The sequence below is a fragment of the Dendrobium catenatum genome, unplaced genomic scaffold (assembly GCF_001605985.2).
Source record: "Dendrobium catenatum unplaced genomic scaffold, ASM160598v2 fragScaff_scaffold_1338, whole genome shotgun sequence".
Taxonomy (NCBI): Eukaryota; Viridiplantae; Streptophyta; class Magnoliopsida; order Asparagales; family Orchidaceae; genus Dendrobium; species Dendrobium catenatum.
Window position 1 is genome coordinate 128,600 of NW_021319800.1, and position 24,350 is coordinate 152,949.

Genomic DNA, 24,350 nt, shown 5'->3' on the forward strand with positions numbered 1-24,350 from the left:
AGTTATATATATATATATATATATATATATATATATATATATATATATATATCTAATTTTTATGTTTAACTTTTAAAATTTATTATTTACTCATATAACACTTAGTTTTATAAATAAATAAAATTAAAAATTAATGCTCTTCTATCTCCTCCCTTTGAAACCTCTTTATCTTCCACAAATATAGTATTATCTACGCCCTTTATCAATGAGTTCCTATGTCATTTCTTCATCTCTTCTTCATCCTTTATATACTTAGAAGTTGCATGGATGCTCTTCCAAGCTCGTTGTGATTCTCTCATCTCATTGTCATCCTAAAGAGCTCGTATCGTGACTTTCTCATCTCTTCATTGTCTGGTTAGATTCCGTTAGATTTAGGTTTCGTTTGGGATAACTTTCTTACTACTTCTTAAAACAGCTTTTTAGTAAAAAATTTTAATTAAGAGTTATCCTAAATGAAGCTTAAGAAGAAGTTAATGGAGTATTATATTAGTCAATAAATTGCAGATTTAGATGACTAGAAGCGTCTTATAAATAAATCCCCCACTTACAAAAATTCTGCCTACAAAATGGCGTTGTCAAACATCTGGGAGATTGGGACTGCGGGGTGCAGATAGAAGTAGTATAATATAAAAATATTTGATTTAAGAGTTTGTGCTAATCGTCTAACCATAGAAAACTAATCATTTGGACGACTTTCTTATTATTTTTTAAATCAAATTTTTAGTATAAAAATTTTTTGAACTAAAAAGTTGTTTTAGAAAGTAATAAGAAAGTCATTCCAAACGAAACAGAAAGCTTTAATTAGCTTCAAAATTGGCCGTTAATGTCAAGGCAGAGATGCATGGTCGAGAAGAGCCTATAGAAACTTGCATGGATAGAAGTTGCAGTCACAATAAATCAAGGGTTCGTTTGGGAAGGCTTAATTATTGCTTCTTAAAATAATCTTTTAGTACAAAATTTTAAATTTTTGTACTAAAAATTACTTTAAGAAGCAGTAAGAAAGCCGTCCCAAACGAAACCCTAAATGACAAAGCTTTGAAAGTTTTGATTAATTAATTTGAAGAAAAAGTAAACTAATTGAATAGTTTACTGCAAGTGCAATCTGTTCATGGCTGCCCGGCCGTGACCTTAGTTTTTTTTTTTCCTTGTCTCTACTAGATCGTTGGGAAAGAAAATTGGCCTCATTGACTCATCATGCAAAAGAAATGATAATCTAAATACCGATAATTTTCATTTAAAATATATATTTCTGTATAACTAATTATTATATTACTATATTCAAATACAAAGATCAAGATTGTTGGATGCAGTAAGGGATTGGGATTGGGATAGGCATTGTCAGATTAATTTTTTTCTTTCTTTATGAATTTGTTATTTTAAAAACAAAAAGTAAAAGATGGCAAAAACTTATAATTTATGATGACTATTTTTCATATTTTGAAAGAGTAGAATGATTATTTCATTAATTATATAATCAAATGTTTTTTTCTCAATATAAATAGTTGGGTTATCTTTCACCACATATTTCTAATTCTTATCATATTGATGTTATTGATCTTATGGTACCTTAAAATAGTCCTTTTAACATATTTTTTGTCTAAAAAGTTTCCATGCATGAGAATATTAGATATGGAGATGATCTTCCAAAAATTCTAGTCTCTTTTAATGTCCTTCGTCAAAATGGCATAACAAGGATTAGATAAAATCAAATGAGACGAGACTTCATTTCAATAGAATCTCTACTATTTTCAGGTATATTAATCTGGGGTGAAACTAGCCTCTCTTTTGAGGGTATACAAGATTGGATTATGAAATGTATAATCTTATATATGATATAAAAAAATGATTAGAATTCGGGCAATTGCTTGTATTTATAATTGAAGATGGATAAAATAATTAAAATGTTTATTTTACAAAGAAAAAAAAAGGATTTTAGGGTGGGTTGAGCTCTTCCTAATTCCACCCTTGATACTAAGGTTTCGTTTGGGACAACTCTTACTGTTTCTTAAAATAACTTTCTAGTATATACATTTTAATTTTTGTACTAGAAAGCTGCTTTAAGAAGCAGTAAAAAAATCATCCCAAATGAAGCCTAAAATACCTTTTGAGTTAGATTCACTCATTTTTCTATGTTTGTGACTTTTGATTTTGTAGTAATTCTTTCCCTTCTATATTTTCCTTTGCTTGTTGGCTAAGTTACCTTTAAAACATAAACGAACTTGCATCTTCTTGGATAGGAAAAAAATAAAAGAATAACTGCAAAAAATATAATAAAAAAAAGGAAAAAAAAAATCACACATGAACTTCTAGCAATTTGAATATTAACACTCTAAAGACAAAAAAAATACACATATTTGAATATATTAATATTGAGATTAATTTAATAATATGAGAACACATTTTCAGTTGAATTCAAAACTCAGGAGTTCCATCCAAGCAATTATCCTCAATTAAATTATTTCTCAACAATTATTAAAAAATTCTCCAACAAAATTAAGCTTTCAGAAATCTTCAACAAGTAACCTCCTAATATAAAATTATCAAATTCCCACACTATCCGTTAGCTCAAAAACCATGAGTAATTATTATGTCCGGACACCGAATGCGTCCAGAGATCAATGACAAAGCGCCACGTCACTTGGGCGCTCGGTAATATGCTCGGTACAACACTCGGTATCGCTCGATATGTATTCGTCCGGATTTTCGATTTTTTGTCCGGACGTATTAACTTTTCCAAAAACCACACCCAACAAATTCCATTGAGAAGGATGACCTAAACACATAGAAGCAATGATGTCACTCAAATTCAAACCCTTATATATATAGCCAGAGCCAGCCATAACCAGCACCAATTAAACCCTTCATTCTCTCTCCAAGCTCTTCTTGATAATTAAGCTCCATATGGAAGTTCAACAACCCACCTTGCCGGAGCAAATCTCCGATGAGGACAACACCGGCATCCACCGCTCATATCTCTGCATCTTCTGCAAGCGAGGCTTCTGCACAGCACAAGCTCTAGGAGGTCACATGAACATCCATCGCAAAGATAGAGCGAAGATCCTGAGACAGACTAAGTCAAAAGAAGAGTACAGTTGGAGCGGCCATAGTTCGTCGTATAAGTACAACCCTTACTACTCTAACCTTTCTCAACTTTCTTTCTTCTCTCTGGGATCGAAGAGAAGGGTTAATGAGCTGAGGCTTCTTAGAGATGACCATGGAAGAAGAGATGGTAAGGGCGGAGAGGAGATGAGGATGAAGAGAGACGAGGGGGAAGCAAGAGGATTGGATTTGGAGCTCCGACTTGGTCTTCAGCCTTCGATGTAATAAATTATAATACGTGCTTTGTTTGCATGCATGAACAGATCATATTTATGTATATGTTTATATACTTTTGGTCAGTGGTGTGAATATTATATATATATATTGATTGGGTGTTTATGATTTGTGGTTAAATTTCTCCTTTGTTTTATGGTTGCTTAACATTTGTTCTATTCATAGATAAAATGAATAGTGTTTTCTTTTGTCCTTCAACATGCATTCTAGTATAATAATTATTGTGTTATAATTAGAACTCATATGATCATGTTAAAGAAACAAATAGTTTAAAATTTGTTATCTTTAGTGTTTAAGATGACATGTTATAAGCTAATTATGATATAGTGGCGGTTATAACCGTCGTAATTCTATAGAATTGTGGTGGTTAATTAAAACTGTTGCTATCCCCAACAGTCTTGAAATGTCGTTGTTATGCATTCGCGACGGTCTTGCAGCAGTTGTCAAAAAGATGCAAGAAATTTTGTGACACAGAAAAATAACAGGAAAAAGACCATTTTTAGCATGGTAGCTCTTTTTTCGATAGTGTCTTCAACATGATTATATAAAACCTAATTATGATAAGTTAATTATTATTATTATTGTTATACAATATACCATACATCTAAAGTTATGCTTGAGGATAGTCTTTTGAGCCATATTTTTCTTTCTTACTCTTAGCAAATATGAAACTTTTTTTTTTTTTGTTAAAACCCACCTACGGGCCTACACGTTAATATAGGAAAAAATTACATAGTCCTTAAAAGATCTCTAGCTCACTAATGCTCATAAGAGCTACAAACAAAATAAAAAAGAAACATAAGAGCCTGAGTTTCCTACTAAGCAGAATTACACAAAAATCTAGTAACATTCTAAGAACCAAAAAACAAAGGGAAAAAATAAGCACTATCAGCATATCCCTTCGAACAGCACACGTACCCTACACAAAACGAGCGCAGAGCTCCAAAAACCTGCAAAACAGGCCTGCAAGGATACTAGAAGAAAAAGTAAACAAGCATCAAAAATTATAATGCGAAATAGAGGACAAAAAATAGTAAATACTCTATGGAATACCAGAGTCCCAGAAGAAAGTTAACTCATAAGAGGGATGGCCAAGACTGCAACCACAAAACCAGCAAATATGAAACATTTGAATACTATATTGCCCATAAAATAATGTAAATATTGCATGATTATTAATGAATATCAGCTAATGTCATCTTTATCTTTTGTTGTATTCTTTGTATGGTTTCTTTGTATGGCTGCATCATACGAAGTCAAAGATTATTCAACTCTTCAAATGACACATATCATTATTCTATATATGGGAGTATTTTTATATGCGAGCAAATCAAGGGATTCAATCAAAAATAAAAAGAAAATTATTATTTTTAAAATAATTAAAAAAGTTTTTTTTTAAATATTTTTAATGCCATTTTAATTTAATAAATGATGATTCAATTATCCTAGCTACCAACTTTATAGTTTTTTAATTTATTAATTTGTATTATCACATATCAATCTTAATCTTTTATTATTTTATCACACTTTAATATTAATGGTGGGTGACAGTTATTTTAGATGACAAATAGTTTAACAATTATTATAAAAAATTTAAATTAAAATTCCGCCCATCAAAAAATTATGTTTTGACTCTTAACACAAAAAAAGGTGCGCTAACACCCCCCCCTCAAGGTAAGGCTCTGTTCACAGAGCGTTAGCTTGGAACGCAGGGCTTGAAACCGGCCTATGGACAGAGCTTTAGTAAAAAGATCCACAGGTTTATCTTCTGAAGCAAGATGATGTACAGTGAGCTTACCCTGAGCTATGCAATCACGAATAAAGTGAAAATCAATATCAATATGCTTTGTACGCGAGTGAAATACTGGATTCTGAGCAAGAGCAAGCGCAGAACTATTGTCACAGTAGAGTTCAGTTGGCTGAGTCGTGGTGATAGAGAAGTCCCGTAGAAGCTGACGCAGCCAAAGAACTTCGGCAGTAGCAAGAGCCAAGGAGCGATATTCTGCTTCAGTCGAGGAACGAGCAACAGTCGTCTGCTTTTTAACACACCAGGAAATGAGTGTGCTACCAAGAAAGGCACAATGGCCAGAAATGGAGCGGCGAGTTGCCGGGTCGGTAGCCCAATCAGAGTCGGAGTAGGCATGTAGCTTGAGCGAGGAAGAAGTAATAGGAAGACCGAGCGATAATGTCCCACGAATATAGCGAAGAACGCGCTTGAGTAATTGAAAATGAATGTCATACGGTTGATGCATTTGTTGACATAACAGATTAACAGCAAAAGAGATATCAGGTCGCGTAATAGTGAGGTACTGAAGAGCACCAACAAGCCGCCTATATTGTTCAGGATTTGAATAAAGTGGAGAGGTTGCTGTAACAGACGGTAGCTTAGTAGGAAGGAGGGACTGAACTGGTTTGCAATTTTGCATGCCAGAACGTTCCAATAAACTCATAGCATATGCTGTTTGCGAAAGATGCAGACCAGACAAATGTTTCTGTACCTGAATGCCAAGAAAATTGGATACGGGAGCAAGGTTGCTGAGCTTAAACTTCCGCTGCATGTGGTGAACTAATATAGATGTAATGGAAGAGTCATTTCCAGTAAGTAGTATATCATCCACATAGATAAGTAGATAGAGACGTGAGGTGTCTTTAGTGTAGATAAAAAGAGAAGGATCAGCTAGGCTCTTTTTAAAACCAAATTCCGAAAGAAATTTGGTAAAAGTATCAAACCATTTGCGCGGAGCCTGTTTAAGACCATACAAAGCTTTCTTCAAGCAGCAGACATATGTAGGGAGTTGAGCATCAATAAACCCCTGCGGCTGTTTCATGTAGACAGTCTCCTGTAAAATTCCATTAAGAAATGCATTTGATACATCTAACTGAAGTATGGGCCACGAATTGTTAACAGCAATGTCAAAAAGGATTCGAATTGTTGGAAACTTAGCTACGGGACTGAATGTATCAAAGTAATAAAGACCAAATTCCTGATTAAATCCTTGAGCCACAAGCCGAGCTTTGTACCGAGCAACTGAGCCATAAGGGTTAAATTTGGTACGATAGAGCCATTTACAATCGAGTACATTGTACTCGGGTGAGGGAGGAACTAATGTCCAAGTACCTTGAGTTTGCAGGGCATCAAATTCTGACGACATTGCCCATCTCCATGGTTCATATTTGACAGCCTGGGAATAAGATGTTGGCTGTGTCGGGATAATAGCAGTGTGAAGGTCAAAAATCTTCTTTGGATGAAGATGTCCCGTTTGAAATCTGGTAACCATTGAATGCTTAGTCTGGACAGGCTGAGGAGATGGGAGCTGAGGGGATTGTAAAGGAATTGAAGTGGAGGCTGAAGATTGAGCTGGAGAAGGGACAGGCAGCGAACTAGGTGCTGGTTGGATATTTATAGGAGCAGTATTGATTTTAGTAAGAGGAGATGTTAGTTGGGTAGGTATGAGAAGAGATGGTGGTAGATTAATTGAAGGAGTTTCAGAGTTAATGGGCGTGGCAGATTTTTGATAAGGAAATACGAATTCAAAGAATTTGACGTGCCGCGAAAGGTGAATACGACCAGTAGTCAAATTGAAACACTTATAGCCTTTAGTAGGCTCAGCATATCCCAGAAATATACAAGGTGCAGCATGTGGCATGAATTTGTGATGAAGAGAAGGGGGAATCCAAGGATAACACAAACACCCGAAGACACGGAAGTGTGTGTAGTCTGGTTTTTGAAGATGAAGAAGTTCATAGGGAGATTTATGTTTAGTATTAGGTGATGGCAATCTATTGATAGTGTGAGCTGCGGTAAGAAGGGCTTCCGGCCAGAAAACATGAGGCAGAGATGATTGGAAAAGCAGGGCACGCAATGTATCAAGGAGGTGCCGGTGTTTGCGCTCGGCAACACCATTTTGCTGAGGAGTATAGGGACATGTTACCTGATGAACAATGCCATAATGAGTTAAAAACTTTTTAAATGAGTGATTTATATATTCTCCACCACCATCCGTTCGAAGACATTTAATAGAGCTTTGAAATTGATTTTCCGCCATGGATTTGAATTTGACAAAAATTTTAAACTTCTCAGACTTAGTTCGAAGCGGATAAACCCATGAGAATCTTGTATAGTCATCAACAAAGAGCAAATAATATTTATAGCCATTCAAAGAAACAACTGGAGATGGTCCCCAAATATCACTATGGATTAATTGCAAACATTTAGTAGTTTTTGGACTAGATAAAATAAAGGACAAACGATGCGATTTAGCTCGCACGCAGGCAGAGCAATGAAAACTAGTATTAGATAAAGTGCTAGTAGGAAGAACAGTAGATAGAAGACGCTGAGTGGAGATGGCCGGATGACCCAAGCGCTGATGCCATTGAGTTGCATTAACAGTGGTAGTGTGTAGAGCTTGATCAGTGGAGGAGACCGAAGACTGCAAACTAGAGGAGGATTTAATGGGGTAAAGACCGCGATGACTGGGACCTTGGAGGAGAGTCCAATTGGTCCGAGAATCCTTTATTGTAAATCCGTTAGAATAAAAAATAACGGAACAAGAGTTATCGTTAATAAGTCGATTTACAGATATAAGATTATGAGAAAGAGTTGGCACATGAAGAAGACGTCGAAGAAGAAACTTACGCATAGGAGTGGGTAGGATGCCCTGTCCAGAGTTAGCAATAGGTAGCAGTTTTCCGTTTCCGATTTGAACTTGAGATGAACCAGTATAGGATTATGGAGACTGCAACTGCTGAATATTGGAAGTTAAATGAGATGTAGCTCCTGAATCAAGGAACCAGTCATCACTTTGAGACATGTCAGAGGCAAGGTATGTTTGCTGGTTCGGCTGAACAGAGAGGTCAGTGCGATACCAACACTGATAGGCAGCATGCCCTGGTTTGCTGCATATTTGGCATTGTATTGTAGTACGGGGACGACGTCCTCCTCGATTGTATTGGAAAGAGGATCTGCCACCTCTGGTCTGCTGAGAGGTGGATCTATCACGATTGTTAAAGCTCTGCCGACCACGAGATCGGCCACGAAATATGGTAGAGTTTAAGGCTGTATCATCTGATGTGCTCATGGTTTCAACAGTAAGTTCAGATAAAATACTGAGTTCTTCACTTATTAACAAGGAATAAAAGTCATCAAGACTGATGGGCTGCAGTTGAGTGCGTATAGCTGTCTTAAATGCATTGTAAGACGCAGGTAATCCATTAAGCGTATACAGCAGGATATCTTGAGGATCAATCGTCGAACCAGCAGCCGTAATAGCATCAACCTTTTGCTTAATCTCAGACAAATACTGTACCATTGATTTTTCCCCTTTTTGCACATGATGAAGCTCACTCTTCAGCTGAAGTTGACGAGATCTATTTGTTGACTGAAGTTGTTTCTCAATCGTAAGCCATATTTCATGACTTGTTTCAAGGTTTAAAACATAAGGTAAAAGAGATTGGCTAATGGTGGAATACAGTGCTGCAGCCAAATTCTGATCAACAAGCATCCAAGTTTGATAAAGAGGGTTTAAGCTTACAGTTCCATCAGTCGCTAGCAACTGCTTTTGCAGTTTGACATTAGTTCCAGTAAGGAATCCCTCAAAACTGTTTGCTGAAAACAGTTTGAGTATCTGTGATTTCCAAATGGGATGATTTTCAGCTGAGAGCTGAGTGTTGATCACAGATTTAACATTACTCATAAGAAATTTTAGCTGTGCAGGAATTTCAGGTTCTTTGCTCTTGTCTGTTGAGCTTGACGCTGGCGAAGGAGACAACGACGAAGAAGAAGAGTCCATGAGCAGGCTCTGATACCATGAAGAGAACTGATGTATCACACTTTAATATTAATGGTGGGTGACAGTTATTTTAGATGACAAATAGTTTAAAAATTATTATAAAAATTTTAAATTAAAATTCTGCCCATCAAAAAATTATGTTTTGACTCTTAACACAAAAAAATAATAATATTAATGATTTTGAATGATTGGGTACTCTAATAACAAACTTACAAACACAAATACATAAATAATTTTTTTCAGCTGTTCTAATTGATTCGATTTAGCAGTCTCGTCTTATAGAGAGAGATTATTACGTGTGGTCACCAGACCGTCTGAAGGCCTATCAAGAAGTGCTACGTAATAATTTTGTCATTTTATGATGATGTGACGTATCGTAATTGACCTCCAAATGTCATTCAATGGTCGCATGTAATAATTTCACCATCTTATGATGGCCAGTTACAAATTTGCAAGTTTATAATTGTTTGAGGGGGTAGGTTATAATTAGTTTAAAAAAATGGTTTTATAAGAAAAATTTCTTTGATAACGGATAGCCGTTGGGTTTATAGAAACTGTTTAGTAAGTACTAAAGCTAATATATAACTTCCATGGCATCGACGAATACACGTGCTTTTTTTTCTTACAATATATAGGATGACATTTTTTGTTATTTATTTTTTATTTTTATATATATGTTAAATAGTTAATGAAGAGAACTGATGATCAAAGCTTTGATAAACATGCAGAAATCATTAGACAGGGCAAAGAGAAATAGGGAAGATTGAAGAAACAAGTATCACCGTGAAACTCATCATTCATTTCTTATCATCCCCGTAGCTACAGTGCTAAGCTTTTAAATAAAGACGATGACAGAGACCGTTAGAGATCAGCGGCGGAGATCAATGTAGCTACAGTAAATCAACGGTGAGTGATTCTCTGTACAGAGAGTAGTGGCTGTGATTTCAGGTATTAGTGGATAACTTAGTCGACTGATCTGATAAGGAAGTGAAGCTATTAGGTGCGCTAACAGTTAATACATTTTTTTAAGGTTTTTATTATTTCTTTTCAAAAATCAAACTGATTTGTTTCTAAAATATAGAATAACCATTTTAGCTATTTTATAAGTTCTCGAAAATATTTTATAGATTCCAAAGATTCTAACCTAGTCTAGGAGAGACTGAGAAGAAGTTTGAATATGTGAATTAAAAAGATGACCATTAGGAGTTCGAAACAGTGATTAGAGCAATAAAATTCCAAAAAAAAAAAAAAAAAACTTTCCCCATTCTATCCCTAAATGTGTAATAGGAAGACTATTTATTAATCTCTGGAGGGATCATTATAATTATTTTTAATAAAATTCAAACAAATTTTCAAATAATTTAGATGGCTCCCCTTGATCATTAATATTTTATTGAAAATCTTAGGGCCTTAATTAATTCAAAATTGTGTCTCATTCAATTTATTGTATTCTCTAATCCATTCGATCTCTTTTCAACTATAAGGGCACAAAATTTGGAGGATATATATTTTACCTCCAAAATGACATTAATATATTGTTAATTACATTCATAGATGCTTGATTTTGGACTATATATTTTGATTGAGAACAAGGCATGCTTAATTGATACTATTTAGTTCATTTTGTCAAAGCACACTACTTCAAATATATTTTTTGATTTTTTTTTCCAAAAAAGAAGTTCATATGATCTTAGAGAGAAAATTTGGACCCAAATTCTTTTTAGCTTTGGGAAAGTTGCATCAAATTTGTGATTGATTGATAAATTTTATGACGGTTTATCCATTCTCTTGTTTTGAACAAAAATAGGGTCTAAACGACCGGACCACTCAATTGCTTAGTGAAATTCACGCTTAAAATTTTTACTTTGATTTGACTATTTTTTTTCTAAAAAAATTTGGAATCCTCATAGCTATTTTTAAAAGTTTTGGACTCAATAAACAAAAAAAAAAAAAAGTCGACCCGAACCCGAATTTTTCAGGTCGGGTTCGGGTCGGGTTTTCGGGTCGGGTCATTTGTTGACAGCCCTACTGGCAATATCTTTGAAAATTCATTAGATGACTGCAGTTGACAAATTTTGACGCTCGGTTCTTTCATGGTCAATGGTTCTTGGAATCTCTCCAAACTTTCCTTATCAAATATTGCAAGCTACACTCAAAGTATCCTTACTTACTCTTATTTGGTATACATTAAACACATATTGATAGATGGATAAAACCTCTTTCTCTTACAAATCAATCTATCATTTTCTATATTTTGATTTTCCTAAAGTAAGTTAGAGGAAATATGTTGTGATTCTTGGGGAGGAAAGATGTTTTATTCAGCTTCTTGGAAGAGAGGAGGACAGAAAGAAGGAAGGGGAGAGGGAGAGAGCTGAATCAGAGTTTTTATTGCTTAACCATCCATCTAATTAGTAAGTCTATTTAAAGACACAAAAAGGCTACACCAAATTAGGCAAAACAAGCCATACAAGAAACTAAAGAAAAGAACACCTAAAGCTAACAGAAAAATATAAAAATAGACTTGAGTTGGATCATTAAAAACTCTAACAAAATAATTTTCATTTGAAAGGCTGTGCTTTTAAGTATGGAATGATGGCATGAAAGATTTTTATTGGAGATCTCAAAACTAAATATGCTCTTTTACTTAGGGATATTTCTATGAATCAACCATGCATGTGTGCATTGTAAACCAACGCAAATCTGTAACTTAGCATCGGTTTAACCGCTATTAAAACTAATGCATCATTTAATCTACCCCACCGGTCCTAAAACTGCTGCGGAATGTTGTTACAGCGCATTGCAATCACAGCGGGGGTGCAGCGATTTTAGAACTTCCACAAATTAAAATGGTGATGGTTATAACTGCTGGGAAAAGTAAAATATTGTGCTATGATAACCCTATTCTTTGATAATGCGTAATGAGCATTCGACCATTTATGCCGCTGCTATTTTCAAATGAAGCTTAATGAATTGTTTACTACACTTGATAGTAGATTCACCTGCTTAGCGAAAGTATGGTTCTCTTGACTTACTTTTGTATCCCTTTGTCGGATTGCTGAACAATACAGGCTAGCGAGAACAGGTAAAACCGGCTCGATTTTTAGCTGGCGGACCGGGCAAGCAAATAAGACCTTGGCCGGTCTGAACCAGGTCAGGCTGGTCAAAGATTGAGCTATTAGGTTCCCCCGTTCCTCCATTTGGACGCAACCTTCGAAATAACCCGATGAATTTTTAGTTGTTGGATGAACCGGTCGGGTCAGATACGATAAATATCATTTTGTCCCAAATACTTTTTATTTTATATGGTAAAAGAAATACTTTTATAGTTGGATGGGGCTATGTTGAATGTGATATGCTATATTAATTTATTCGGGAGAATTGAGAGTTGTGCTTAAATATAATCATATTTATCTATTATTCATAATAAAAGTTTATTATATATTTTAATTATTTTCTTCTCTTATCTATATACAGATATTTCTTTTACATCATCATATTAATTAATTGAATAATAATATTTACAGCTATAGTTATCTAACAAAAATAACTTGTTGAGCCATTCAATTGTAGCCACTCTTATCCCATTATTGTGTATACTATGCATTACTACGATGACTATTTCCCTAACTGGTTACAATATCTTGCATGGAAGCCAAGAATGAAATCCTAGTTTAGCATATATAGATTTATGCTTCATTTGAGACAGCCTTCTTACCGCTTTTTAAAACGATTTTCTAGTGCAAAAATTTCTAATTCATAAAATTTTTGTAATAGAAAACATCTTTAGAAAAACTGCAAAAAAGTTATCCCAAATGAAGCCGTAGTTATCTACAACATGTAAGAACCGGATCTCGATCTTGTGGTTTATAATCGAATTTTCAAGTTATAAGATCATTGGTTTGATTTTTACTCACACTATCGCTCATTTCTTGAAAAAAAAAATAAGCATAATCACATTATAAATTTGCCATATAACTTTTTGTCCATTCAAGAAGAATTGAAGCTTCTCCAAATGGAAAAAGCCTGGCCCATTAATATTCTCAAAATTTATTTTCAATCAGTGCGCTACATGTTCGAGTGCATATATACCTGGTGATTTTTTTTTTTAAATTTAATTTTTTATTTGTCACCTAATCCACAATGAAAAATTGTAAATAAATAAATGATAGGCTCAATATATAGAAATTTGACCTATTTGCATCACAATTTTAAAATATGCATTGGCGGGCTATCCAATTAAATCCATTTTTTCGCCCTTAATTTATAATATAATATAAAATTAATTTTGAAAATCACTCAATTTTACAATTGAATTAAAGTCAACTCAAACATATCTAAATAAAATGCCAAGCTTGTAAATCAATAATTTTTTTTTTTGAGAGAGTTTTCTATGGCCTAAAAAATTTGCTTTATTTATTTATTGTTCATGGTATAAGATGAGGTGGCTTATTTGTAAATATTTAGTTATATTTATATAATATTATGTGTATAATTAATTCTCAAATAATAAGTTTATTTTAATTTTATGATTTTTTTATAAGTATCATGTATTGTAGATATATCTTTTCCTATTAGGATGTAATTTTTTTCTCTTAGTCAAGTTAAGATAAAACGAAAAGTTAGAATAACATAAGGATCTTTAAGAAGGTATATAAGGATCTGAAGTTTAGTTAAATAAAAATTGAATGTATCATATGCAATTTTAATGGTTATAAAATTCACATTAAGTTAACGATGTGTTAAAATTAAGTAATACCTATGTGTTGTAGGTTGAACTACATTAGATCTTATATAAAAGGATGACATATAACTTTTAGAGAAAAAATTGATTGATTATAAAAGAGGCTTTAGGAGTAAGTGTGATATGATATATTATAGAGACATCAAGATTTTGCAGTAAAATAATAATAATTAGAAAATAAAATTTGAGTGCTAATAGTAAATTATTGGGGGTGAAGAGGGATGGGGCAAACACTCCAATATAAGGCTTAACTTTATGGGCGATGCGGGCCGATGGCTCATACCTTGGGACGAGTACGAGTACGAGCACTATGACACCTAATGAGTTAGTGACATTGGGGGAAAATATCATATAAGACAAAGTTGAATTTGGAGATAGCAACATGGTTGACAGTGGCGGCTGGGGTCACACATGAGTGAATTGCATATTGTCGTGTGAATTGATGTCTCATGTGTATCATTTTATTTTATTTAAAACCCACCGACGAGCCTACGCGTTAATATAAGAAAAAAATTACACAGTCCTTAAAGGGACCTCTAGCTCCCTACTGCTCATACGAGCTACAGACAAAAACAAAAAGAAACCTAAGAGTCGGAGTTCCCACTAAGCAAAAGTACAAAAAAATCTAGTAACATTCTAAAAAACAAAAAACAAAAGGAAAAAATAAGCACAATCAGCATCACCCTACGAACAGCACACGTACATTGCACAAAACGAGCGCGGAGCTCAAAAAACCTGCAAAAGAGGCATGCAAGGATACTAGAAGAAAAAATAAGCAAGCAGCTAAAAGTATAATGCAAACTAAAAGACAAAAAATAGTAAATACTCCTTGGAATGCCATAGTCCCAGAAGACAGAAAACTCATAAGAGGGAAGGCCAAGACAATAACCACAGAACCTTACCACCCAGTACAACTTCCAGTCAAAACAGCAAGCCCCAAAGGAAATCAGCACAGAGAGCAAGGGCCAGCAAAGAACACAACATAAACGCAGAGAAACACTGGAAGCAAACATCAACCAGAAAACACCCCCCCCCTGCGCACCAAAAAACCCCCCAAACAAAGACAAACAAACTGCAACCCCCACAGAATAAAACCACACAGAAACCACCCGAACACAGCAACCAAAGCACTGTAACAAACCCCAAACCAAAAAAATTAATGACCATTAACATAAGGCACACTATTCTTATCCAAGTTATCAATCATTGAATCTTCACAGTAAGATTATTGAAATATAAAGCAATAATACCATTAAACTTACTACCAAGCAGAGCCAACTCCCGAGCAGCAGAATTAACCACAGAGAAAACGATATTATAATAGCAGTTCATAGAATCCAAAAAGAACTTAATGTTTTTGCGAGTATAGAAGTAAGAGTACCCACAACTGTAGCCATCCACCTCAAGCAAAGCTTTAAGGTCCTCATTAAAATTACATTCCAAAACAATACTATGAATATCCAAACCAGCACAAAGATAGAGCCCATGAAAGACAGCCAACAGGATACCACCGAGCATATCAGTTTCCACAGTTTTGCCAGCAAAACCCACAACATATTCCCCATTAAAATTTCTAATTAAGCCACCAATACACCAATTACTCCCATCCAGAGCAATATCAACATTCAATTTAAAACAATTAACATGTGGTCTAAGCCAAACAAAAATCCTGTTCCCCGGCTTGACATGAGAACAGTCAAAATTAATCCCAAAAGCCTCCAACGTAAACAAGACCTTGTTAAAGCTTTTATAGGAAATAAGATGAGCAGTAAAAAGAGATTTAACCTTCTCCTTAATTCTAAAAATAATGCTATGATGATCCATCAACTTACCATTAAACCGAGAGTCATTTCTAGCCAACCAGATAAACCAAATAATATGAAGAGGGATAACATTTCTAATATGACCCTTAACACCAACTATCCAGACCTCAAACAAGTGCTGAACTAAATAGTTAGGACCCCAAAAATTAACACGAAAAAGGTCCTTAAAGTAATTCCACACCTTAACAGCAATAGGAGAAGAAACGAAAACATGCTGTAAACTTTCAACATTAGAACAACATTGACATTTAGAAGTAATAAACAAATCTCTATTCCTAAGAAGCTCCCGTAGGAATAAACTTCTTCAAAATTCTCCAATTAAAGACAAAAACCGTGGTAGGAATGCTCTTGTGCCACATCATTTTAAAAGGCTTGATATGATCCTTTTTATTTTTAAATACATGCCAAGCATCTTTGGTTCTAAAAAGACCATCTTTAGTAAAAGTACAAAGTAAAACATCTTTAGCTAAACGATTAAGAGAAATTTTAGAAATCAAATTAATAATAGAAAGAGGGATAACAGAAGAGAGTTTATCCACGTCCCAACCATTATCAGAGAAAAAGAAGTTGACCTTAACCGAAGTAATAGAATTGGTATTAAGGAGAGCATCAAGGGAGTAACCATTAATCTAACGATCCTGCCAGAAATAAACATTCCCCTCCCCAAGACTCCAAGCTAAACAGGGCTTAACTTTCCACTTAATCTGAACCATACGCTGCCAAACTTTAGAATGCCCTTTAGAATAAAAATAATTGGAGGGGTGAAGAACCCCACAATATTTATTCCTCATAAAATTAGCCCACAAAGTAGCATTAACCATGAAATTATACCACAATTTAAAAGAAAAAATAGAAGACATATCAGTCATGGTCTTGCAACCAAGACCACCTTCCAGTTTAGTCCCACAGCACTTATCCCACGACGACCATTGTATTTTTGAATTGATAGAAGAACCCCTCAAAAAAAATTTGTTGAGAATCCTATCAATCCTCAAACACACCGTCATAGGGGGAAAAAGAACTTGAATAGAATTCACAGGAATCGAGGCAATAACACTTTTTATAAGAACAAGCCTACCACCATAACTTAAAAACTTGGAATCCCAAGTAGACAAATGATTATGCAACTTGGAAATTAAATCATCAAAAAGAAAAGTCTTCTTCCTACCTTTAAACAAAGGAATGCCTAAATATTTTAACGGCAAAATAGCTTGAGAGAAACCCGTAAGGTTCTTGATATTCATAACTCTATTATGAGGAACATTCTTAGAAATCACAAAACTGCTTTTAGCTTTGTGGAAAACAAGGCCACTCACAGCTTCAAAATGATAAAAAAAACTCAAAACTTTAGAAACCCTATTCTTTGAAGCGTTCATGAAAATAATGAAATTATCAGCAAAACATAAATGAGAAATATTGATGCCACCCAAAGTTCTAAAATACAGACTAGAAAATTTACAGAACAAATCAAAAATCCCCCTAGACAAGTAGTCCACAGCAAGAATAAAGATAGCCGGAGAGATAGGATCTCCTTGCCGCAACCCATGAGAAGATTTAAAAAAACTGTGACACTTACCTTTAAGGATGATGGAAAAGAAAGGACTTTTAATACATAAGCTAATAAGAGAAATGAACTTGTCATCAAAATAAAAAAATTTCAACATGTTATAAATAAAGCTCTAGTTAATATTATCATACGCCTTAGCGATATCAAGTTTCAAAATCATATTCCCCCCTCTAGTCTTAATATCCAAGTCTTGACAAAATTCTTGCGCAAGCAAGATATTGTCCACAATCGCACGACCTTTAACAAACCCCATTTGATTAGGGGAAATAAGCTTAGGAAGAAGAACAGAAAGACGGTTAACCAAAATTTTAGAAATTAATTTATAAAAAATAGTGCATAAACTAATGGGCCTAAAATCATTCCAAGAATTAACCATATTACTCTTAGGAATCAAAGCAATAGAGGTAGAAGTGAAAAACTTAGGAATAGGGGTACCATTAAAAAAATCCAAAACAGTAGCATAAACATCCTCATAAATAAACTGCCACAAATGTTGAAAGAACTTAACAGTATAGCCATCAGGGCCAGCCACAGAATCAGCATTCATGTCAAATAAAGTACTCTTAACCTCATCCAAAAGAGGGCACGAAGAAAGACTCATATTCTCCTCTTGATTCACAATATTATGAATAAAAGAATGATCAACAATAGGAATAGGACAAAAATCTTTATTAAGATGACTTTGAAAAAAGTTAACAGCAAGATTAGCAATCTCATCACCATTCTCAATAAAGGAACCATCAACACGAGCAATTTTGTGAATACCATTAATAGCACGCTTCTTATTAATCAAAGCATGAAAATAACTAGTATTATTATCCCCTTCCACCAAGTGTTTAATAGCAGCCTTTTGTTTCCAATAAATCTCTTTCTGACATTGAAGATTACTGAGGACCATTTTGGCCTCATTAAGGACAGCAAAATTAGCAACCATGGGATCATTTTGGCAACATTCCTCAAGAGCATTAATCTTCTCTTCCTCCTCCTTAATATTAGAAAATATATTTTTGAACACATTCCGATTCCACCAATTCAGAACCATCTTTAACCTTTTAAGCTTAACCCAAAGTCTAAGCATGTCAGTAATAAAGTCATTAGGGAAAATAGGAGCAGACCAATTAGTTTGAACAACATTAATAAACGAATCATGAGTTAACCACATGTTCTGGAATCTGAAACGAGAATTAAAACCCACCAAATTAAAGTTGACATTAATAAGCATAGAGGAATGATCAGAAAGCGTACGACTCAAATGCACCACCTTAGTAGAATTAAAAACATTAATCCAAGAATTATTAAAAAAAACTCTATCTAACCGTTACCAAAGATGACACATATTCCAAGTATATTTATTACCATAAAAGCCAATGTCAATGAGATTACAATTCATAATCATATCATTGAAATCCTCCATAGAATGGTAAATAGGATGCAAGCCCCCAACACGCTCAGAAGGATTACTAATGGTATTAAAATCACCACCAACCAACCAAGGTAAAGTGTAAATACTGTGAAAATTAACAATTTGATCCCACAAGATTCTCCTTGAAGAACGAGAAGTAGCAGCATAAACAAAAGAAACAACACATTAAAAATTTGAAGATTCAATATTACAATGAAGCACTTGAGTAAAATCTCCAATAACATCAATCCTAACAAAATCTTTCCAAAAAACCCAAATTTTGTTAGTAACATTAGCAAAAGCATGCTTAAAACCCAAATCTTTAGCAGTATTCAAAAGTTTATCCATAGAGATGAGAGGTTCAAGCAAGACAAGCACAAAAATATTATGAATACGACATAAATTTTTAACCCTAAGCTTAGAGGAAGGACACCTAATCCCCCTCACATTCCAAATAATCATATTAAACATAACAAAACAAAATTAATGAAAAGTATGTGAGCGAGTAGTCCTAGGAGATTGTAAAATAATGTTTCTAGGTTTTCTACCTCTCTTACCACGACTTTTAGAAAAACTCATATCATTGTCCTCTCTAGCATAGCATTTAGTATTAATTTCAACTTCCGTATCAGTAAAGGCATCACAATGATAATGATCAGTTAAAAGGAAATCATTGTTCATCTCACCACCAGACGGGTCCAATCCAGAATGATCACCTTCTAAAAACAAGACCCCATCCTCCACAGTGGAAATGTTGCGCTTTCTTTGATCTGGCAAAGAAATATGATGATCATCATTATTAATATGAGAATCATCAATAATATCGATAGAATTACAAGCAACAGTATTATTAACATCGGTATGACTCATCTCCAAGGGCTTGGAGGAACAGCTTCCCCCTCATCAAGAACAACAACCAAATCATTAGAATTGTTAACAATTTCAGCATTAACCCACTTCTCTTGTTCTAAAATATTATTAGCATCATGTAAAGCAATACTAGAAGGAATTTGAACCGCAGTTTCTTGAGAAGTCTTATCATTAATAGCAGTGACAATATTTATAGAAGGCGGTTTAGAAACATTAGATAAAGCAGAGTTATCAATAACATTCTCTTCCCCCTCATTACCGTAATTAGCATTACCCAGTTCGTGGCTAGCAAGACCAATATTGTCCTCCAAAGGAGGAATAGGCTCATGAAAAACCTTACTAACAACATTTTCATTAACTTTTGGCAATCTCTTCTCCTTCCGCAAATTAGGATGTAAACGAAAACATTCATTTATAGCATGACTGTGCATCTTGCAGTGAGAACAAAATATAGGTAAATTTTCAATTTCCACCTTTTGAAAGTAACCATTCATTTCAGATCCTAACCAGATTTCGTGAGGATGTTTTTTCGTCACATCCAATTAGACTAAAACTCTAGCCACCGAAGGTCTAGACAGAGAAGCAGTAGCTTGATCTGTCTGTAAAGGCCTACCAAACACAGAAGCAAGACCAAAAAGAATGTGCGAATTAAAGAAATGCAAGCGAAGGTTCGAAAAAGCTATCCACACCGGGGCAATGGAAGACTCCTCCCTCACATCAAAATTCGGAGACCATTTAAGCAACCTCATTTGACAACCCTGGATATAGTAAGAACGACGAGATAAAATGCGGCTATAGTCTAAGTCATTAGAGTCTAACAAACCAACATTAAAGGAACCCAAGAGTTTCAAATCATGAAAAAATTTTCGAATGACATCCAAGTTTGGCCTACGTAACATGAACTTACCAACGATAGTAAATGAAAAAGGAGCAGCCAGCTGCTGAACAACAGCATCCTCAAATAGAAGAGCAGGACAACCTTTAAAAGAAGAATGCACAAACTGGACTTTCGAAACCGTAGAAGACGAGCCACCGGAAACCACATCCTTAAAAGATCGGATTTTACCAGTAAGGACCGGAGGTACAACCGGGGTAGACGACGTCGGAGACGTCATCGCCCCCCCACCCAACGAGAGCACTAAACAAACATAAACCGCCAAGAAGCTCCAGGTCGAAGGAACAAGGGAAAAAAATAGAGAAACCACCGAAAAAAAGGGGCAAGAGAAAGGAACGAGTTTACCAACGAAGGGATGAAACTTAGAAGGCAGGAAGAGAAATCGGTACGAAAACGAAGAGCCCCAAGCAGCGCAGCAGCGAAATAGCCTCCGAATCGCCCCAGAAGCACAGACGAGGCGGCTAGGGTTTTTCGTGAGATGATGTCTCATGTGTATCATAATATCACATCAATAGGTCAAATTTATGTTTGACCTAAAAGGGATTCAAATAGAATGGAATGTCCGCTCATTAAATTTTAAATAATTTATATCAAATTTAATTTAATGAGCTCAAATGTGATCCGAGTTGGCATTAAAAGAAATTGAACCAAGTTGGCGTAAACTATTAGAATATATGCTTTTGATAAATGAAATTTCTTTTAAAGCAAATGAAAAGTTAGAATAACATAAGAATCTTTTAGAAGATAAGGATATAAAGTTTGGCTGACTAAAATTGTGCATATTATATGCAATTTTAATGATTCTAAAATTCACATTAAGTTAGCAATGCGTAATAATTAAGTATTACTTAAGTGGTATAGGTTGAATTACATTATATCTTGCATAGTTAAAGGGATGGCATATAACTTTTAGAGGAAGGTTTGATTGATTAAAAAAGAGGCTTTAGAAGAGTATTGCGTGATTTGGAATATTCTAGAGACTTCGAAGTTCTTTTCCAAAATAATAATAATTAGAAAAGAAATTTTGAGTGTTAATAGCTAATCAAGATTAATAATTAATTTCAGTGTGAAAAAATAAAATATTAAGATGAACATATGTTACACCTAAAAATAATAAAGAAAAAAGATCCATATTTAAATAGAAGATCAAGAAAAGGGGCATAAACAAAGTATAGTAATAAATTGTGTGAAATTAGAAACATTTCATCATACAGTATTTCTCAACATTAAAGAAGGAAAAAAGAATAATAAGGCACAATCAAATCAAAATGTGATGAAATATTAAGAGCCTTTTTGTATTTACTCCAAAAATTTAATATACCTTCTACAGTATTAATCTACATAAACTTAGCAATTTATTGAAAGGTTATTAGACAGTAACAAAATGAATTTAATTAAAAAAATGAAAATGTCGTATGAATGATTCAGTAAGAAAAAAAAAACGAAGTTTTGTACATATATATATATTGTTTTTCATTAGAGGAAAGCTTACTCTCAGTAATCATGAAGTGATTCACTAGAATAGGAATAACACAATGCCAAAGCAATAAATATTCATGCTCATAATTTCATACAAGCAAGCATTAATATTCCAATAATATTCATTAGAAAGCTAAACCATACTAGACATTACAGTGCAAGCTAGCTAGCTAATAGCTATCAGCAAATCAACACAGAAAAGTAGGAATTACAAGTGAAGATGAAGGAGGCAAGAACAGTGAAAAAGTACAGTGCAACTCTAGGTATACCCAAGTCTAAGCTCCAAATCCAAGCTTCCACCATCCAAATCTCCATAATCAACTTCCACATCCAAGCTCAACTTCATCACCTCTGTCTCCTCCCTCATAACCCTTCCATCTTTCCTTCCACCTTCCTCTATGAAGTTCCTCCACTCTCTAACCCCAAACAAAGAAGAATTAGAAGAAAGAGGGAAAGTATGGGGAGAAATCAAGGAAGGGAATGTGTAGAGAACTGAGGAAGGCTTGTCATCTCTAGCACTTAAAGAAGGTGGTGGCATGTTAAGGTTAGGCACATTGTTAGGGTTAGGGTTAGGTTTAATGTTAGGGTTAGGGTTTGAAGGAGAGGGATGCTCCCATGGAGGGGAACACTGCCTAAGTCTAGCTCTATCCCTTCTATGAACATTCATGTGCCCGCCAAGAGCTTGAGCTGATCTGAACTCCCTCTTGCAGAAGCTGCAAGTGTAAGATCTTGGAGGCCATGAGAACCCCACAGCTGTGGAAGGATCTCCTCTTCCAAGAAAAGTTCTCCCATACCTCATTACTTGCTGATCTCTACTTACTTTGTAGTTGTTTTCGCTGATGCTGCTGTATTTTTCTCTATGTTTCTCCATGGATGAACTCTGTGTTGAACTAAGCTTAACTTGTGGAAGCTGATGAAGGAAATGCTTTTCACTGAAATCTTAGAAAAGAGAAGAGGATGGTGGTAGATACTTGGCTCCTTCACTCACCTGAGGACCACTGTGATCATAGTACAGACTTGTGAGACTTTGATGTAGGTAATATCTCAACTGAAGGAGACTGAGGGCACTAGTAGAATATTTGAGTTATAGCCACACTTTTTGTTGGGTAGTGTGATTAGATATTGAGAAATATGGCTTTAAATATTCTAAAATTATCATATTTTCTACACATTTATTCATTCGAAATGTCATAGATGTAAAAAAAAAAGTTTGTTGTTCAAAATATATTAATTTGACTGAGGTAACTAATATTTTTTTTCTAAATAGTAAAAGATTTTTTGTCAAAAGACATATAAGCATTTATCTTTAAATTCTACATCAAGAAAGAATGTGAAATTATAGTCCACAATCTCATCTTATATGTGCTGAAAATATATTTCATGGATGAGCTAGAAGCATTGCTCCAATATTAATAACTCTCGATTATATTATTTTTCTAAAAAAATGCTAGTAATTAAAATGATTTTATTAGTTATATTTTTACTTTATATTTTTTTTTCAATTTTAAGAAGAGTAATTTTGTTCCCATAGATATTTGTAACTAAAATAACTCTTTTAGGCTTCGTTTGGGACGGCTTTCTTGATGCTTTTCTTAAAACAACTTTCTAGTATACAAATTTTAATTTTTATACTAAAAAGTCATTTTGAGAAGCAGTAAGAAAGCCATACCAAACGTGGCCATAATAAGCTACATTGTATTAAAATAATCATTAATTAAAACTCTTTAGTCACTCTTCCTCTTAAAAAAAAAACCAATGTGGTTAAATTAATACTGAAATCCGCTAATTTTAATCATATTTTTAAGGATAAATATGACTAAAACTCACACAAAATAATCCAACCTTTTCAAAAATGTATGACAATAACTTAAAATTTTGATAGTGAAGGGAGTAATTGGAGAAGGAGAAAGTAGGCATCAAACTCTAACCCCGAAGCTGAAAATCCCATTCGCGGCACCTGCTGCAAATGTCTGTTTCTTTAAAAGGGTAGGGCATAACAGAAGAGGAAGCGGTTTCCTGCAACCTTATGCTCTTTTCCATACTTGGTCTCCTCTCTATGGCTCTTTATTTTCCTGCAAACTAGTGAGAGAAGAGATCGAGCTCAGTTACCTTTGCTCTGCACGTGAGAGGAATGGGCACAGCTTGGCCATTGCAGCACTTTCTGCATGATGAATTAATATTTGCGATGATCCTTCCATCTCCACTTCACAGAGAATTTAATGCACATCTTTTTGATTAATTTCTACTTAATTCTTGGTTTGATAGGAATCATTAAGTTCTTAATGATTATATTATGTTGTTAATTGGGTAAGTCTGAGAGAGACATTGATGTTGACATGTAAGCATTATTAGTTCTGTTGGTGCATTAGTCAACACTTGTTGATGTTTCATTATCATTTTATTTCATTAACTTTTTCCAAAGTTGTATGTCTTAATCATCAATAATGAGGG

The 24,350-nt window shown here is 34.4% G+C and overlaps 2 protein-coding genes across 2 annotated transcripts; one reads left to right on the forward strand and one right to left on the reverse strand.

The window, feature by feature from the left end:
- Positions 1-2,901: 2,901 nt before the first annotated feature.
- LOC110097652 (transcriptional regulator TAC1-like) lies at positions 2,902-3,324 on the forward strand. Its single transcript, XM_020824158.1, has one exon. The coding sequence runs from the start codon at positions 2,902-2,904 to the stop codon at positions 3,322-3,324; it is 423 nt and encodes a 140-aa protein (XP_020679817.1).
- Positions 3,325-22,158: 18,834 nt separating this feature from the next.
- Positions 22,159-22,770, reverse strand: LOC110097651 (transcriptional regulator SUPERMAN-like). Its single transcript, XM_020824157.1, has one exon. It carries the CDS (start codon positions 22,768-22,770, stop codon positions 22,159-22,161), a length of 612 nt encoding a protein of 203 aa, XP_020679816.1.
- Between the last annotated feature and the right edge of the window lie 1,580 nt (positions 22,771-24,350).